Source organism: Gallinula chloropus, assembly GCF_964237585.1.
Source record: "Gallinula chloropus genome assembly, chromosome: 27".
Taxonomy (NCBI): domain Eukaryota; kingdom Metazoa; phylum Chordata; class Aves; order Gruiformes; family Rallidae; genus Gallinula; species Gallinula chloropus.
Window position 1 is genome coordinate 1,873,131 of NC_140112.1, and position 18,123 is coordinate 1,891,253.

At 63.2% G+C, this 18,123-nt stretch overlaps 1 protein-coding gene across 1 annotated transcript in view; it reads right to left on the reverse strand.

Moving 5' to 3' along the window:
* Window positions 1-337: 337 nt before the first annotated feature.
* NAV1 (neuron navigator 1) overlaps window positions 338-18,123 on the reverse strand; it is a 72,868-nt gene continuing 55,082 nt past the window's right edge. The window contains exons 8-34 of the mRNA XM_084275808.1: window positions 12,757-12,895; window positions 12,272-12,569; window positions 11,185-11,878; window positions 10,635-11,087; window positions 10,400-10,441; window positions 10,061-10,212; window positions 9,256-9,426; window positions 8,639-8,691; window positions 8,431-8,454; window positions 8,258-8,335; window positions 7,995-8,078; window positions 7,704-7,815; window positions 6,944-7,065; window positions 6,530-6,538; window positions 4,892-5,130; window positions 4,663-4,825; window positions 4,348-4,522; window positions 4,026-4,123; window positions 3,806-3,901; window positions 3,517-3,676; window positions 3,182-3,417; window positions 2,930-3,084; window positions 2,667-2,738; window positions 2,217-2,413; window positions 1,560-1,678; window positions 1,116-1,313; window positions 338-527 (exon numbers count right to left, since the gene is read on the reverse strand). Of these exons, the coding sequence (XP_084131934.1) occupies window positions 432-527; window positions 1,116-1,313; window positions 1,560-1,678; window positions 2,217-2,413; window positions 2,667-2,738; window positions 2,930-3,084; window positions 3,182-3,417; window positions 3,517-3,676; window positions 3,806-3,901; window positions 4,026-4,123; window positions 4,348-4,522; window positions 4,663-4,825; window positions 4,892-5,130; window positions 6,530-6,538; window positions 6,944-7,065; window positions 7,704-7,815; window positions 7,995-8,078; window positions 8,258-8,335; window positions 8,431-8,454; window positions 8,639-8,691; window positions 9,256-9,426; window positions 10,061-10,212; window positions 10,400-10,441; window positions 10,635-11,087; window positions 11,185-11,878; window positions 12,272-12,569; window positions 12,757-12,895 (4,435 nt within the window). The 3' untranslated portion in view covers window positions 338-431. The remainder of the gene's footprint in view (window positions 528-1,115; window positions 1,314-1,559; window positions 1,679-2,216; window positions 2,414-2,666; window positions 2,739-2,929; window positions 3,085-3,181; window positions 3,418-3,516; window positions 3,677-3,805; window positions 3,902-4,025; window positions 4,124-4,347; window positions 4,523-4,662; window positions 4,826-4,891; window positions 5,131-6,529; window positions 6,539-6,943; window positions 7,066-7,703; window positions 7,816-7,994; window positions 8,079-8,257; window positions 8,336-8,430; window positions 8,455-8,638; window positions 8,692-9,255; window positions 9,427-10,060; window positions 10,213-10,399; window positions 10,442-10,634; window positions 11,088-11,184; window positions 11,879-12,271; window positions 12,570-12,756; window positions 12,896-18,123) is intronic.

The following is an 18,123-nucleotide window of genomic DNA, read 5'->3' on the forward strand; positions in this document are numbered from 1 at the left end:
CTCCCCAGGTTTGGCCCAGGTGGCTCCTGTGGGGTCCCTGCCCCACACAGGGGCCTTCCTGCAGCTCCTGGGAGGTGGGGGACAGACATGGGGTGCCCTGGCCCCAGAGCCCGAGAGAGAAGGGGGGAAGGGGGGGACCAGGGAGGGAGGAAAAGAAGGGAAAAAGAAAAAAAAAAAAAAAGGAAGAAGAGAAACCAGGATTCTCCTACCCCCAAGGTCGGGAGGGGAGACAGCACCTCACGCTCCCTCCCACGGATGAGCTGAGTTTCCCCACGCTCCACCGGGACGTGCCGGAGCCCTGCTGGAGCCCTGATCCTCTCCAGTCGCTCGCCAGCCCCCTGCTCCAGAATACCAAAGGAAAAAGGAGAGCAGCCCGGCGGGAGCGGTGGCTGGCAGCAGCTCCCCTCTGCCTGGGCCGGCATGTCCAGGCCTCACAGAGTTGACTGCAGGTCGGGATCCATCATGGTCTCACGGTCTGGAGACTCGATGTAGTTGGCGGCTTCCTGGAGCTTCAGCAGCATGGCCATCTGTGGGGAGAGGAGCGTGGCACCAAGCCCGAGGGGGACAAGAGGCCTGCAGATGCCTTGGGGATGCCATCAGGCCCTCCTTGCCCTCCTGTACAAACCAACCAGCATCAAGCTCCTTAAAGGATAAAGCAAAGTCCACAGATGCTGCAAAATCCCTCCCTGTCGCCAGGATCCAGGCCTGGGTCCAGCCAGGATGATCCAGGCTGAGCGTGCCGAAGCATCTGGAGAGGGGACAGCCACTGGCATCACCCAACAAGCTGCTAGCAGCCTCTCCAGGTGACACACAGGGACCAGCATAGGTGCAATCCCAGTCCGTGCGTGCCTGCAAGCAGCTGTGATGCTGGTGAAGCACCACACTGTGCCTGTTAGACAGCACATCACAACACACCCTGGGGTGCAGCCTGCGCCCCAGTGCCACCATCCCACACCCACTACTCCTCCCAGGAGTACAGGATGTTCCTGCAGCCCCACATTGGGGGTTTTTACACTGCAAAGTGACTGGGAAAGCAAAGCTTTCCACCATGCTCTCCCCCTCTCCACCAGCACTGCCCAGCCCACCACCCGCTGCCCAGCGCAGGAGGGCTGTACCAGAGGGTCCGAGTCCAGGGAGCTGGGTGTCGTGTCTTTGACGGTGCGCTCCTCGGGAGGGGAGACGGTGCTGTGGGGCCCAATGGTGGGTGGGGGCAGGTGGTACAGCTTGGACTGGTCCTGCTGCGCTGATGGCCAGGGCAGGGTGTCCCGCACCCACTCCACGGGGTCCTCCCAGGCTGCCTTCTGCCCATGGACCTGCAGGCAGGGAGTTAAGGAGGAGCTCCTCAGCACGTGGCAGAGCCAGCACCATGACACCCCATGCACCCCAGGACAGTGCCACATCCTGCTGCAGCCACAGGACAGCACAGGGACTGACAGAGATGCCACCTTGCCCAAAAAGACTAGTGCCTCCCCTCTCCCCACCACATCAAACTGCTGCACCAATGCACTCTTCCCAGGACTGGTGGTTTGTATCCCCATTTGCCAGGCAGCTCTGGGTACCTTGAGCCCATCTTTTGCCCCCTCCTGCAGGTAAGGGATGATGGAATTGTTCCACAGGTCGATGAACCAGGTCCGGAAGTCCTCAATTCCAATGGGGCAGGACAGGAAGAAGCAGGGACCTGGGGAGGAAGGAAAGTTCAAGAGCAAAAGTGGCAGGTGGGCCCTCCCACCCCCCTCCAGTTCCTGGCCCTGTGGGAGGCAAGTCTGGCTGTGCAGGCTGCCTGGAGCTCAGCTGCCTCCTGGGAGCAGGAGCTCCTGGGCAAGGAATGGGGCTGCTGTGCTCCATCTACCCTGACAAAACATGGGGAAGCAAAGGGTTCCAGCACCCTGGGCATCGGGCGGTGGGGTGGGGAGCACTAGCAGAGAGGGGAGAGCAAGGTGGAGCTTCTGGATGGGAACACAGAGCTCCTCTGCGCCCAAGGAAGGGTGCCAATGAGGCAGCAGCAGTGACACCTCTGTGGCAGCTCCCAGGGGGCACAGGAACAAATGCCACCCAGGGAAAAGCAATGCTTGTATGCATCATCCAGTGAGTTTTGATCGTGGGGGACAGAGACACGGGGCAGCACGTCAGCTCCCCAGGCTCTTTGGGGAGGGTTCTGCCCCAGTCCCTAGGGGCTCCCAGCAGCACATGGAAGGAGATGTGTGGCAAGGCCATACCAATGAGGAAGTCAGAGGTGCTGTGTTTCTCCAGGAAGGTGTGCAAGTGGTACCAGAGCTTGGGCACCCAGTCCAGCACACGCAGCAGCTCCTCCTTGTTGGCATTAACGTCTGTGTCCGACTCCAGCAGCTTCCGTCGCAAGTAGCGCACCAGGAAACCATTGGCTGGCTCCACATTGTTTGAGAAGGTCAGCATCCTGGGGGGAAAGGCTCAGGTGATCAGGGCTGGGTCTCCACACAAGCTGCCCTGCTCCCCAGTACCCTCAGGGGACCCCCATACTGCCAGCACCCAAGGTTGAGACATCAGATCCTTCAGGACAGGCCTGGGATTTGGTTCTCATCAGGGTCCCCAGTCACAGGATGTTGTCCCCAGGACTGTCCAGTGTCAGGAACAACAGGCTCTACCCTCCAACCCCACACGGATAGTCCCCGGGTACACACGATCCATACCTGAAGCTGAGATGGAGGCCATGGTTTGGAGTCATCTTCACAGGCTGGTTGGTGGTCCCAATGATGTAGGGGCTGGACAAGTGACAGAGAGACAATCCCTGAGAAAAGGCAACCTGCATCCCTCCCACCCATGGCAGAGCTGATCCGAGCGCCGTGGCTGTGCAGCCTCATGCCCACGAACCCAGGGGTGTTGCTAAGAGCAGCTGGGAGCATCCACATGCCCAGGACACTGCACAAGAGGAGGACACAAGTGGGGCTCTCACCATTTGTGGTACTTGCAGGTGAGGGCGCCGTTGACGAGCTCGCTGATGGATCCTGCCTCGCTGAGGTCATCCAGGAGGATCACCAGCGGCACATCCGCCATGCCCGTCTCCCGGTCGATCTGGTTGGCCAGGTTGGAGAGGTAAAGCTGCAGATCCTGCAACAAACAGGCCAGGTGTGTCACACAGCTGCCAAGGGGAACCCCAGCACCAGCGCCAACGGGGATGACGCTCCCCACTGCCGCGTGCCCTCACCTTGCAGGACTGCTGGTGCATGTTGAAGGTGCTGACGATGCCCTCGGTGACATCCCGACCCGAGCGCTCCACCAGGTACTCGGCCAGGCGGTTGGTCAGGTAGGTCTTGCCGGTGCCGCTGGGTCCCGAGAGGATGAGCCGTCGGTGCTTCAGCAGGAGGCTGATGTAATGCTGCATCATGGGCTTGGGGATGAGCGTCTCGAACACCAGGCTGTCCACGCACTTCTCCTTCAAGCCTACGGGCAGGGAAGGGCTGAGGGTCCCGCTCACGCCCCACGACACCGTGAGACAAGAGGGAAGATGGGACAGCGATGGAGCCTCCTGCCCACACTGACCTTTGAGCGTCACCACGATGCTGGTCAGGCCCCGGCGGCACAGCGGCAGCTCCGGCGGCTCCGTGTCCAGGACCCGTTTGATGTGGCTGATGCTGTAGCCATAGACAGACTCAGTGCTGAGCCCCAGTGTGGAAGCAGGATCCATCTTGGTGATGTAATCCTGCGAGGACAAGGACAGGCTGTGAGTGGCCCTGCGGGCTGGCAGGGAGCGAGCCGTGCTCAGCAGCTCCAGGCATGGTGGAGCAGTGTAGAAGGATGGCTCTCCAAAGCGGGATCCTTGTGCTCCTACCTTGAAGACCTGGCAGACTGCCTCATCCAGCATCTTCCAGTCCACCTTCCCGCTCACCTTGGTCCAGCCCAGGAAGAACTCCTGCTGTTTGAGGTCCTAGGAACCAAGGCAGAGGTGTGAAGGTTGAAGCACTGTACCCAGGCCCAGACAGGCATCCTCTGCCCCTTGTCCCACGGCCACGGCACCGGGGCAGGTCAGGCTCCCCACAGTCTGTACTCACTCCCTTGATGATGTGCTGAGGCGGCATGCGCACCACAATCCGCAGCATCAGCTCATCCTTCTGGGTGCCAGCACTGACAGCATCCATGGGAGACACATCTGGGGATGAAGCAGTGAGGGCTCTGCTGGCAGCGAGACCCGAGCCACCAGGCCTGACTGTGCCCAGCCAAAGCCAAATCCTGCTGCAACCGACTGTGGCACAACAGATCCCAGCGCACAGCTGCCTTCCAGCGAGCTACAGCACGCTTATCCCATGCTCCACAGGGATAGACACACATCTATCCCAGCCCTTTCCTGCCTGCCAGCAGCTCCATCACCCCTACCTGCATCCCCCAGACTAGGGCTGAAGGCATGGCCAAGGGTGAGCCCCAGGGAGCGCCGTGGTGACGAGGAGGCCGACGTGCTCGTAACGTGGCCAGGAACGGAACCCGGCACTGCCGAAGGCCCCGGAGCCACTTTGAGCCGGTCGTTCTCAGCCTTCAGGAGATCCACCTCCAGCTGTGGGAGAACCAGTTACGGCCCAGGATGAGGAGCTGGGCACCAGCAGCACCCTGGGGCTGTGGCACAGCTGTGAGAGCACAAGGACTGTGGCCACCCAGGTGCTCAGAGCTGACCAGGCTCCTGGCACTGGTCCTCACCTGCATGTTGTGCATGGTTTCCCGCAGCTGTTCCAGCTGGTGGGCCGAGTTGAGGGCTTCTAGGCGAATATCTGTAAGCTTCATCTCCTTCTCCCACAGTTCTGACCGCAGCTCTGACACCTCCTTCTTCTCTGGCTCACCCTCATTGTGGGCCTGGAAGAGCCTGAGCCAAGGGAAACACACAAAGTCTTACACACATCCAAGGCAAGAGTCTCCCAAGTCCCAGCACCCAGCCCTCCCACCCCACACTGCCTGCCCTGGCCCCACGCACTCGGCCGTGTCGATGCCCACGGAAGAGGACGTGGAGGATTTGATGGAGGGTGAGGCAGTTTCTGTGGAGCCATGCTGCAGCTTGGGGGAGGAGGGGGCTGACGAATCTGGTGTGGCAATCTCCTCAATGTCTGAGTAGGACGAGGCTGATTTAGGTCCCTTCTTGATGCTGAAAGCCTTGTTGAAGGAGCTGCGTAGCTACAGGAGACAGAAATGCTCATTAGGGGACAGCCTGACAGCGCAGCACTGCAAGCAGAGACCTGGCCCAGTCCTGCCTTGGGGGCCCTGTCCGCCCATGACCCACAGCTGGGACCAGTAACACTACATCCATCACCGAGGCAGGACCCTGCCCTATCACTGTCCCACCACTGCCCCAGGGAAGGCACTGGCCTGGCCCTGCTCTGCTGGCCCCGGAGCATGCAGCACCCCAACCTCAGCCTGGACAGCACCAAACAGCCCCACAGAGCAGGACCCGTGTCCCAGCCATGCTGGCCCAGTCCCGCTCCCACCCAGCACCCACCCTGGTTGTTCAGGCCCCACACCAGCACCCTGCTCCCCCGGGAAGGGCTGGCTCCATCCTCACATCTGCCCCACCACTGTCATCCCCACAAGTGGCATTTTGGGGGACATCCCCTCCCCCAGCCACCGCAGGGTCAGGGTCCCAGTGCAAGAGGACCACCTCAGCCCTGCACCCACCCCTGCCCTGAAGGGTCCTCCTGGAAGCACAGAGGGGCTGAGCCAGCCCCTGCGAGGCATCACCGGGGTCCCGGCCAGGCATGCAGCATGCACACAGCACACACAGAGCAGCGGGGGGGTGAGCAGCGTGCCAAGGCTGGGGAGGGCAGGAGGACACCACACAGGGGCCAGTTCAGGCCTGTGTCCCACTCAGGTGCCACCACCCCGCAGGAGAGCAGGGGGACAGGCACCCCTAGCTGGCACTGTGTCCCTTCTGGGGGCCAGAGCCTGTTCTGGGGGGAGGCAGGAGCCAGAGGGGATGGAGAACAGGCACGATCTGGCCCAGTTCCTACAGGCCCCAAGCAGCCTAGGCTGTGGTGTCCCCAAAAGCAGGAGGATTTTGGTGTAAAAAACCCCAAACAGGCATATGACAGGCTCTGCTGGTGACAGGAGAGCAGGGGGGCAACTGGGACTCACACGGGTCCCCACCGGGACAAAGCCACATCAGGCCAGGCCTGGCACTGCAGAGACGGGCAGCACCACACCCCAGAGGGGTCCCTGTCCCAAAATCCAGGGCTGCAGAGAGTCAGGAGGGTGCCTGCCTTCCACAGGGAGGAAGGGGACTATCACCAACTATGGGACAGGCCTGCAGCCATAGCACAGGTCCCCAGCTGAGCCCCTCCTGCTGCCTCAGGGCCCCTGAGGCAGCTCAGCCGCTCGGTGGGGTGTGTGGTTTGGCCTTGTTGTCTAAGGAAGCAGCCAAGGCACACAGAGCCTGGCTGGGGCCCCAGGCCGGCCCGTGCCAGGGGTTAGTGCCAGTGGGATGGATGGGATGGGTCGTGTAACGAGCACTGTCCCACACAATGGAGCGAGGGCCCTGGCTGGGCATGGCATGGGGTGGAGAGGATGGTGTAGGACTTACCTCGTACACCTGGAAAAAAAGGGTTGAGGTCAGCATAGGGGGAGAGAAACAGAACAAAGCAAGACTTAATTACGCATCCAGCTTGGAGCAGCTTGGTGCAGGGAAGGGGCTGCCTGGCCAAGGTGTCCAGCTCCCCACAGAGACACAAAAGAGACACGTGGGGAAACCACAGGGGAACAGGCGTGCAGGACCAAGGTCTGGAAAGCTCCCAGAAGGGTGGGAGAAGTCTCAGATGGCACATCAAGACACAAATCCATACTGGCTACATGCTCCTCGACAGTGCTGTCCCCAAGAGACCAACACCACAGTGCCAAGGTAGACTGAGAACAGCTGGCTCACAGGGCTGACCTCAGCCAGACCCTGTCATCAACTCCCCACGCCCCACTTCTGCTCCCAGCGCCCCATCCAACCCACCCAGCTCTTCTTCTTCTTCTTCTTGGCATCAGCGTCCTTGCTGCTGCCGATGCTGGAGTGGCTGGTGATGCTGTTGAGGCTGGAGATGCTGTCAGAGGAGTTCTGCCGCTTGATGCGCAGCTCTGGGGCCAGCAAGAGAAGCAGGAGAAACCAGGAAGGGAGGTATCAGCCAACTGCATCTGCCCCAATGCCAGAGCTACCTGCACTTTCCACCCTGCACCTCTTCCACCCAAATACTCTGAGCTCTCAGAGCCACCTTTGTAAGTTGACACGGGGCTCAGGCATCACACAGGTGCTTCCATGTGGGACAGTGACCCAAATCCCCAGGGAGATGCCCAGGGCACACATGATTCTGCTCCTGTCCCAGCCCACCTCCCCTGCCAGTGCTTTGCACTCACACTGGGGTTTTGGGGCTAGAAACAGTCCTCCTGGGAACAAAGCCACAACCAGCAGCCAAAATTGGGCTGTCAGCAAAGGGCATGGTGAAGAGATGACACAGGAGAACGACTGTCTCATCATCCCCAGGCTCCCTAACATCCTGCAGCAATAACTCTGGCTGCCTGACCCAGGCTTGGGATGCTCAGGGGTCCCAGGTGAGGAAAAGCTGCTGCCCAGGGAACCCTGAACATCTCCCTGGCACAAAGGGTACCCTCAGGCCCTGTGTCAGCCCCACACAGGAGCAACCCAGCTGGGCTTCAGCAAAGGGCTCGGGCAGGGCTGCAAGTGTCCACAGCGGGGGGCTGCCAAGCCCTGTCCCTACCTTTGGGGGTGACATCAGTGCCGTTCAGGGCACCCTGGATCACAGCTTGAGCCTCCGAGTTCTTCTTCTTCAGGAAGTCGATGGTCTCTCGTAGGTCCAGCAGCTCTGTGTCCTGGAGGAGCAGAGCCAGGAGCTGTACGGTGTGTTCCAGAAGCACAGGGCCCACCCCAAGAGCACCCCTGAGCCAGGCACTGCCGCAACGGGCTCACCAGACACAGAATCACAGAATCACAGCACCCTCCTGTACCCCCAGTGCCCCCAGTGCCCATTCGACAGCCTGGCAGCACCCACCTTCTCCTCAGCGGTCTCAGCCAGGTGCCGCAGGCGGGATGTCATGCTCACCAGGCTCTGCTCAAAAGCTGCCACCAGGTTGGCCTGGGAGAGGTGGGGAAATGGGTGAGCACCCACAGCCGGGCGAGCACCCGCGGCCGGGTGTAGGATTCAAGAGGCTGCAGAGGGGAAACTGAGGCAGGTGGGTGCAGGCTACCACGAGCTCCACACACACCGAGGGACACGGCGTCCCGCAGCGAGCGGTGGCTCCCGCTGGCACTCACGTTAGCAGACAGCTGGGACGTCAGGGTGGCCACCTTCTCCTGCGAGGACTCCAGCTCCCGGCGCAGCTTGCGGATTTGCTGTGGAGGGGAGAGAGCAGAGGGAGTGAGCAGGGCCGGGCGCTCCCCTCGCTGCGGCAGCAGGGGCAGGAGAGGAGCAGAGGGTGCACGCTCACCTCAGACTGCATCTTCTCCTCAGCCTGGCGGCGTGAGAGCAGAGAGAGAGACAGACAGACAGACAGAGGCAGGCAGTCAGGAGGGCAGCGAGGCACGGACAGGCTCGGTGCGAGGCAGAGGCATGCACAGAGCTCCCCTGCTCCCACCCAGGCCCTCCCCCAGCCCCCAGCCATGCACAAAGCGGTGCGGCACAGAGGCGGCTCTTACGGAGGAGTAGGTGGAGGACGCGCTGGAGGCCAGGGACAGCACCGATCCATGAACTGCAACAGAATGAAACCCAGCGCGTCAGAGTGCCCCTGGCCAGCGGCATCCTGGGGGCTGCAGGCACGGAGGGGTGCAGGGGATGAAGTCCCAGCAGAGGGGGGGGCCAAGGAGGCAGAGGGGGGGAATGGCAGCTGCTCAGCCCTGCCTGTTTCTCAGCACATGGCTGTGAGCTCCCCTGGTGTGTGGTGTGCGGCAGGCTGTGGGGAGCACCCTCCACCTGCACCCTCCTCTCTGGCTGAGCCCAGGGGCTCTGCTTCCCTCCCCTGGCTGCTTTGATCAACCCCTTTCCTGGTGCCACAACGCCCTGGGGCCAATCCAGGAACACCAGGTGCCCACGGGGGTCAGGGTGGGCTGCAGCCCAGAGCAGTTGCCAGCACAGAGGGGTCTCCACCCAAGCCCCTCTGGGCTGCCATCCCTTGCTCCGAGGCTGAGGATGGGATGCACTAGTCCATCCAACAGCGCTGCAGCAGTGCCAGGAGGAAGGGTCAAGTACACGGGGAGGCCTGCTGCCCCCACCTGAGAGCCCCCTTTGCCCGGGCAGGGGTGCAGCATACTCTCACCGTCATCCACAGGGTCCCGGAAGGAGCCCGAGCGGATCATGCCCTTGGGCTTGTCGGCCAAGGAGAGGGTGCTGCCCATCTGGGATGTGCTGTACAGCTCAAAGGTGGAGTCGTGGGTGGGGATGCTGTTGGATCGGGTGATCCGCGGGGTTGCGGCAGCAGTGGGGCTCACTGCAAGGAGGCAGGGGAAAGACAGGGTCAGAGTCACGCCGGGAACCTGGGATCAGGATGGGGAAGCAGGGCTGGGAGCAATCCACAAGAGCCAAGATGCAGAGAGGAACCAGGGATTGCTGTCCCAAAGCCAGGGGGTGGTGCTGGGGGACAGCTAAACCACAGATTTACACTTGGAAGACCTGGCGACCAGCACCAAGGTAACAATGGGGCTGAGAAAAACCCATTGCCCTGGGACAAAGTGGGACCCACCATGCCACAGATGGACTGTGTGCAGGAGGGGAGCACCTCATCACCCACTTATCCCCACCAGCAGCCCCAGCCCATCTGCCTGCACCCCTCCAAACACTCCAGGGACACGTAGGTAGGTCCTGGCACTCCCAAGGGAGCAAGGAGCCACAGGCAGAGCCCCAAGGGTGCAATGAGACACTCTGAAGCAGAGATGAGGAACATCCCTGGGCACAACCCAGCACCTTGGTGGGCTGGAAGCAGCAGGCACTGGGTGTCAGGGTTGCTGGGGGTGTCCAGGAGAAAAGCAGCACCAGCAATTCCCGCAGGGAGCACAGGGTAATGGGGAGCAGGGGACACAGGGCTTGCTGCAAGCAGAAGGGGGCTGGCAGCAGAGGGCACTGACCGATGCTGGTGAGCGGCCCCTTCCCAACCAGCGCCATGGGGAGGGCAGGGGGCGAGGGCAGCTCCTGCTGGTCATCCGACTCGGGGAGCCCCGTGCTGACAGCCTGCGAATGGCGCCTCTCCTTGGCCTCCTCCTGGGAGTGGAGCTGGTACCTGGGGAGCGGAGCAGAAACCGGCACGGTGAGGTGGACCAGCACCACCCTGGCTCCAGCCTGCTGTACCACAGCCCAGCTTTCCCAGCATGGAGGGTACCACCAGGCACCCCCCGCCCCCCCCAGAAAGCTCCACATGCCCACCTTCTCCTCCCAGTGCTATCCAAAAGTGATTCAAGCTCTTTTACCTCAACCCTTTCTTGGGCAGTGTGTTCCTGTCCCGGTTGGCACTGGAAGGGAAGGAAAAAGTCAGTCACATCCCTGCAGAGACAAGGGATGGTGCCGGGGGGGTTGAACTGGGGGGGACAGAGGGCTTTTCCCCAGAAATACAGCAGGAGGAACCTTCGAAGCAGGCAAAGGTCAGGGAGGGATCAAAGCCCACAGAGGCACGCCAGCAGCCCTATGCCCTCCCTCCAGCCTTACCTGTCCAGGTGTGAGAGCCGGGGGCTCCCGCTCCAGCCCAGCTCCCCTGCCTCTTCCTCCTCCTCCTCCGTACTAGCAGGAGGTGCAGCAGCAGGGGTAGGGGTGGTGGTGCTGCCCCCCGAAAAGGCACTGGGCAGGCTCATGGGCATCTGCAGGGACTCCATGCTGCGGTGCAGGCCGGAGAGTTTGGGGTACATCCTGCCCTCCTTAGGGACACTGAAGCCACCCATGAGCTCCAGGCCCTGTGAGAAGCTGGCTGAGTTGATGTTGAGGATGGGGGCAGGACTGGGGCTGAAGCAGGGCGCAAGGTGCCCGCCGGTCGGGTGCAGGTCCTGGAGCTTGGCAGTGTGTGGGGTGTGGAGCTCGCTGGAAGAGGGCAGGTCCAGGCTGTTGGAGTTGACCTTGTCCAAGTTGGCTAGTGAGGGAGGCTTCACATAGGTCTTGGCAGCAGCTCTGGAGAGGGGAAAACACAGAAGGGAACAAGTGAGCCTGGGGTGCTAGGCACAGTTGTGCTGGGCACTCGCTGCACTGGGAGTTGGAAGGATCATACCTGAGAGGTGTAGGGGGCAGCTCAGCCACTTTGGCCGCTGGTTGGAGGTTGGCCTGGGCTTTTGGGGTGCTCTCAGGTGAGCTGACACTCTTCAGTGTCCCACACTCTGAGTCAAGTGCCACCGCCTTGGCTTTGGCTTTCTCCTTCTCCCGGTCTGTCTGGTTCACAGGGGCTGGTGTGCCACGGCCAGTGCCAATCTTGGACGGCTCCTTGAGCCGCGACACGGTGATGCTGCCCTGTTTGGTGCTCAGCAGGCTGGGATCGATGCTGCTGCTGACCGGCCGGTTGGCGCCGCGACCACCAGTGACGCTCATGGAGCTGGACTTGGCTGGCCGGGGCAGGCTGCGGTACTGGATGTTGGAACGAGCCCCTGGAGCCAGGAAGCCGGGCTCAGCTGCATTGGAGACGTCCAGGCTTGTTTTCCTCCCACTGACTGGCTTGACTGGGATGCCAGAGCTCTTCTGGATCTTGCCAAGCGTGGCTGAGCCCCCGGCCTGCATGACAGTGGCCGTGCCAGTGGTGGGAGCTGGTTTCTTGTAGCCAAAGGAGCCGGAGGCCGAGGGGCGCGTGAGACCCGAGGGTGGCTTCTTGGCATCGGCGACACGGTCCCGGCCAGCGTCAGAGGAGGAGCGCTGCAGGCCCGTGCTCTTCACAGACAGCTTGCTCTTGTCAGTGGCTTTGGTCTCAGGCTTGCCTGGTGTACAGGGAAGGATGGGTTAGTGTCCTGGGAGGCTTTGGGGACATTTGAACACAAGCTACTGGAGACACAGGCGTGTGATGGAAGCCAAGGGCCATGCTACTGCTCTAGGTGTTGGGGCAGAGCCACAGCCAGGTCCCCAGCGCACCCAGCCAGCCCCCAGCCCAGGGCACAGCCCTCGAGTGGGCAGAGCCCTGGCCAGCCCCACAACCTGCCTGCAGGGATGCACAGCCATACCCCTGCCATGCCCCTCCAGCCCACATCCAGCTGCCAGGTCTGAGCGCAGTCACAAGGTGTCCCGTAGCCAGCGTGCTCTGTGAAGACGCACAGAGACACCAGCCAACCCTTTCCCCATCAGAGAAGCTGGACCCTGCCAGAATTGGGGCTCACCTGCCACTTTGAGGGTGCTCTGGGCTGTGTGGGTAATGGGGGAGGTCACAGCTACCGGTGGGGTCTTGCCCTTCTTGAGGGAGCCCGGGGTGCCCAGGCTGACAGGTTTCTTCAGCTCCCCACCTTTGGGTCCCTCCTCGCCACCCTCGGAGGGCTCCCGCCGCCACTTGGAAGAGCCGTGCTCCATCTTGAGGCTGCTGCTGTCGTAGTCCAGCTTCTTGGGCGCTTTGTCCTCGCCCTCACCGTACCAGCTCAGCCCGCTCTCCGCCAGCGAGCGCTTCTCCGAGTCCGTGCGCAGCTGCAGGCAGAGCAGAGTCAGGGGGGCATCAACCCCAGGGAACACCAGCCCACCGGGAGAGGAATGCACCAGGCACCTTGTGCTGTGCCTCAGTTTCCCCATGCCAGCACCAGCCATCCCCTCCCAACCACAGAGACTGTGGCACTGAGCCAGGACTGGGAAGGGTCCAGGCACCACGGGCACCTACCGCTATAGCTGAGTTCCTGCGCGAGGCGGTGGGGGTGGAGGGCAGGGAGTTGAGCGAGGAGCTGGCGTTGAACTCCTCCGAGCTGAGGTTGTCAGAGGCATCGCTGAGGCCGCTGCTGATGGAGCTGCTCTCATCCCAGCTGCAACGGCAGAACCAGTGTCAGACCCCCCTGCCCAGCCCCAGCTCTGCCCAGCAGGTCCTGATATGGGTGGGGATTTCCCTGCTCTGGGACACAAACTTCAGCGGGGCCACGGGAGGGATCTGGCACCCTGGCTGCAGCCCAGCCTGGCACAGGTTCAGCACCCCGCTGGCACAGGAGCCCATGACCCCACACCTCCCTGTTTGGGCTATTTGGGGATGGAGGGTGCAGCGCAGGGAGCCCAGCACCCAGGGTGACAGTCCCCCTGTTGGCAACCCACCTTGCTGAGAGGGTCTGGAGGATTGCTGTGAAGGGCAGGGACTGACTGGAACAAACCACTCACCCCACAGCATCCACCCTCCCTTGGGTGGCACCCACCCAACCACCGCCTTGCTGCACCCTGCGATGGGCACGGACAGCAGGTACAGGCACCACCACTGTGCTGGGGCAGCTGCTCCATGCCAGGGGCTCAGCGGACCGTGCACAAGCCCATCTCCAGGGCTGTCAGTCAGCACCGTGCTGGGGTGGCAGCTGCCTGTGCACCCCACAGGCCCGGACGGCTCCTGCGCCTGCGGTGATCCGGCACAGACGGGTACAGAGCATCTTCCGGCAGGATGAGCACAACCCCTTTCAGGTCAGCAGCTGAGTAGGTCATTGATGCCCTGCAGCCTCCAAGGGGGCTGCAAGGAGCTGGGCTTGGGGGGGTGGGAGGGGGTTGTGGGGTAGAACAAGCAGCAGTATAGGACAAGGGGCCATGGCCAGCCCTGGTCCCTGCCAGAGACAACTGCTCCCCAACACTGGGGCCAGAGAGGTGCAAGAGGAGCCCAGTGAGCTTCTGGTGAAAGCACCCCGCATCACTCAAGTGGCACTGCAACCCTAGCTGAGCTGGGGACAGGACAGGGCTGGCGTTGGAAAAGGGACCTGCTGGGCACCTCTTGTCAGCCAGGGTGTCAGGGCACAAGCAACAGCCACCACCATCCCCTCAGCGATGCTCAAATTCTAGGACAGAGTGACACAGGCAGTTCCAACACCTTCCAACCAGCCCCATGTACCCTGCTCTTCCCAGACACCCCATCTGACCAGAGCCAGGACAAGCACAGTCTCCTTCATCCCTGCATCAACATTTGGAACAGAGTCCCACAAGCACTGCTGCCCAGGGAGGGATTTCATCATGATCACATGCCCAGGACGACATGCTGCTGGACTACCCAGCTCCAAGCATCTCCCACCACCAGCCCCTGCTCCAGGTACGACTTCTCAGGATCTCATCCCCATCCCAGAGCAATAAGGAAAGCTCCTCTCCCAAACCAGCATCGCCCTCGCAGCAGGCAGCCCTGGGAGCAAGGCAGGGCTCTGGGGAGTGCTGTCCTGGAGGCACACATGGCTGTCACCAAACCTGACGCTGACTCTCCAGCTTGGCTTTTCTGGCCTGGCAGCACCAACCCTAACGCTCCCCCAGCCCCACATGGGAAGCCCCCAGTGCCCCGGCCCCAGGAATACAGAGACCCCCCAAGAGACTGGCACTGAGACAGTGGCTGAACCAGGGCAGGAGGTGACCCCAGCTCCTCTTGGCAGCCTCACAGCAAGGAAGAGCAGCACAGCAGTCACAGTGAAGCCACGGGGTGAGGCCTGGGAGCCAGATGCCTGCTAGAGGACACCTCTGGCTCTCTTACAGAGCGTGTGGCTGGCACTCGGAGAGGTCCCCCAAACTAGCACATGTATGCTGCACCCAGCGCAGCAAGGCAAGCTTCAACTCAGGCTGCACAGTGGGACCAACGACTCTTGGAGTGTCACTAAGCCCAGGCACCCCCATCCTTGTCGGCTTGAAGCCACCTGAGTGCCCCCTGCAGACCCCAACCGAGGGGCAGCCATACTGCAGCACGGCAAGGGCAAAACCCAACTCCGGCTTTGTGCTCCAGCCCCTCCATCTTACACGAAGCGATCTCCCACCTCCCCTCCGCCAGCACCGCATCAAACCTCCCTCTCAAGGCAGCGCCGCGCCGGGACACCGCAACCCCCCCCCCCCCCCACCCCCCGCAGCCCGTCCCCAAGGGCTGCCAGGGAAGGGATGCTCAAGGACAGCGGTGGCAGCGAGGCGGCGGCTGCCACGGCCTGACCGGTCTGTGCGTCCCCCGGCAGCGGCCGGTGGGAACCCCCCGCCCACACAGCGCCCCGGCGATGAGAACCCCGGGGGAGCAGGGGATGGACCCGACCCGCGGTGCAGGGGACGCTGCGCTCCGCTCCTGGCCCGGCCGCACCCCGGCTGTCGGAGCCTCCCGCTCGGGTACGCAGCCCGGCAGCCCCAGTGCCCGCCCCGCTCCGCCGGGGTCAGCTCAGCTCGGGATGGGGGGGGGGGGTGTGGATGGGGGATACCGGAGGCCCCGGGAACCCCGCGGGGGCTCGGCCCGGTGGCGCTGCAGGTGCGGGGCGGGGGCGGCGGGGGGCTCGTCCCGCTGCCGGGCCCGGCGCAGCCGCCCCGATGCTGCGGTGCCGGGCGGGGCCGCCCTGCCTGGGTCCCCCCTTTTACCCCCCCCATCACCCCCCCCCCTCACCGCGGTGCGGCCGAGACAAAGCACCGCCCGCGGTGCGGCCCCGGGGCGCGGGGCTTTGTCTGCCGCGGCCGGGCTCCGGCCGCCCGCCCGCCCGCCCCGCTCCGCCCGGTGCCGGTGCCGCCGCCGCGCCCGTGCCCGCCCCCGGACGGTACCTGCTGGCCAGGCGCGGGGCGCGGCGCGGCCTCCCCGCCCGCAGCATGGTGCTGCCCGCGGCAGCGCGGCCCCGCCGGGCGCGGGCGGGAGGGGCGGTGGCGGCGGGACCGGGACCGCCCCGCGCTGCCCGCGCCTTAAAGCGGCAGCGGCCCCGCAAAGCCCACCCTGCCGCCCCCCCCCCATCTCCCTCTCCCCCGGGCAGGATGGGGCCGGGGTCCTGGCTAATGACAACGCCAGTTCCAGTCCTCCCACCCCACACCCCCTCCGGCCGGAGCCCCCCGCCATGTCCCCACACTCAGCTCCAGTGCTCCCAGCGCGGCCCATGCCACCCCATCCCCGGCCCTGATGTGCCTCAGTCCAGCATCCCTCCAGGCTCAGCCTGGCCTCCCCCAATTCAACTGCCCCCAGCATCCCCAAGCCCCCACCCATATCCCCAAAGGCAGCGCCACTGCCCTTCACTCCTGCCCACGACGTGGCACGGGTGCCTCCCAGCCCAAAAGCATCCATCCTGCTCTGCCTCTGCCCACGGGCTCCCAGCACCCCCAGCTCCTGCGAGGGCACCTGCCCCGCTGCTCTTCAGCCACCAAAATTTCTGTCCTTTTCTCTCGCATGGGAGCCAGGGCTGTGCCCCGTGCAGGGCCCTCGCTGGGAAGGTGACACTGGGGGACACCTTGGCCAGCCCAACCGCAGCAGGCAGAGAGGGTTAAATGCAGCCTTGGCAAAAAAGAACCGGTCCCAGCGGGCTGGGAAATAAGTAATTCCTTCCTTACGCCTTCCTCGGAAGGCAGCAGCGGCAACGCCTCTTGGCTCATTCCTCCCCACACAGCCCCATCACTCGGCCCTGCAATGCTTGCCCCCGCGAGGCGAGGCACTGCACCACGGCACCAGGGAGACATGGGGACTCGGGACTTCTCCGGTGCTCAACCATCCCCACCGCCACCCCTGCCCGGCACCCACCATCTCCACAGCAGCTCTCAGCCCTGGGCCAGAGCGGGAGGCTGGTGGGATCACCAGCCCGGCACGCTGCGGTACCTCCCGCCTGCAGCCGGCCCTGCTGTGGGGCGATGGCCTCGTGTCTGCGTGCGCCGACGGGTGCGGCAGCACAGCCTGTCCAGCATCACATCCCTGAGGTCCCTTTGGCCTGGCATGATGGTGGACACCGTCCCCTCCCACCCCTCCTCCTGGCTGGCTGCCCCAGCCCTGACACAGCCAGCTTCGGCAGCACTCAGAGGAGGAGCAGCTCTGGCTTTCTCTGGACCCAAATCTGGGCTGTGGGTATCCAGGGTGGCAGAGGGACACAGCCCGGCACAACAGCTAGCAGGAAAGGGAGCTGCCACACCATCAGAGCCGGAGTCTGATGCGAGATGATGGCAGGGAATCACTGTGGGATACTGCAGCCCCATCAGCACAGCCCCCATTGCAGAGGAGCACCCTCAGCCCGCAGCATGAGCTGCTGCTGGAGCTGGGGGGTTCCATGTTCTCCTGCTTCCCCTGTCTCACACCGGCAGAGACACTCACACACGTGCCAGCCAGACCTGCTGGTACCAGCAGAGCTCCCAGCACTCCTGTCCCTGCCAGGCTGGCGCTGCCGAATCCCTGCTGCCCAGCTGAAGTCCACCCTGGATGGAAGCAGGCCCCTCATGGTCCACCCTGGCCCTTTTCTCCTGCTCTGCCATGCAGGAGAGGAAATATAGGGATTGCATTGGGAGGGTCTCTACACCCCACATCCATGGGTCACTGGCACAGAGGGGGCTCTGTGGACATGCCACCAGCATCCCCTATCCTAGCCTCATCCTGCCTGGCAGGGACAGCGAGGAACACGCAGGCGCAGCCAAGGTTCTTCCCTCCCTCCCTCCCTCCCTCCTTCCCTTCTCCATTTAATGGGGCAGAAAAAACAATTAGCTTCATAAATCACGATCGGGGGGGTTGGGGACTCCCCACAGGCATGGGCAGGGATGGCTCTGCTTCCCCCTCACATCTGCCTCAGAAACAGCCCCAGGATGTCACAACACCCATTACTCCCTCCCAGGGATCCCCACAGCCCCCTGCACAGCCCCCATGCCCCTTTAACAGCCCCAAGCCCCACAGACTTAGGACACCCCAGATTCCTCTAGCTTCTCCCCAGACTCCTCTAAATTCCTTAGTACCCTCCAGGACACCCCCAAACCTCCAGGTATTTCCCCAGGCAGTGCCAGCCCCTGCCACAGGCCAGGCTACCTTGACCCTAGGTGCCTTCCACTTGCATTTCGGGTACCAGGATCTGAAACCCTTCCCTGAAGCCATGCTCTGAGGAACAGGGGGCAGCAGGGACCTTGCAGATGGGGAAACTGAGGCACAGAAGGGGATCTGACACACCCAAGCTCATCCAGCAGGAAAAGAGCATCAGCATCACATCCCAGCAGTTGGTCTAGTCCCCCTTGTCCTCCAGGCAGCACTGCCTCTGGTCCCTGGCCCTCCAAGTCCCCAAGGGGTGCACAGGACTCTCCCCATAGGTCTGCATGGCCAGTCTTTGCCTTTGCTCCA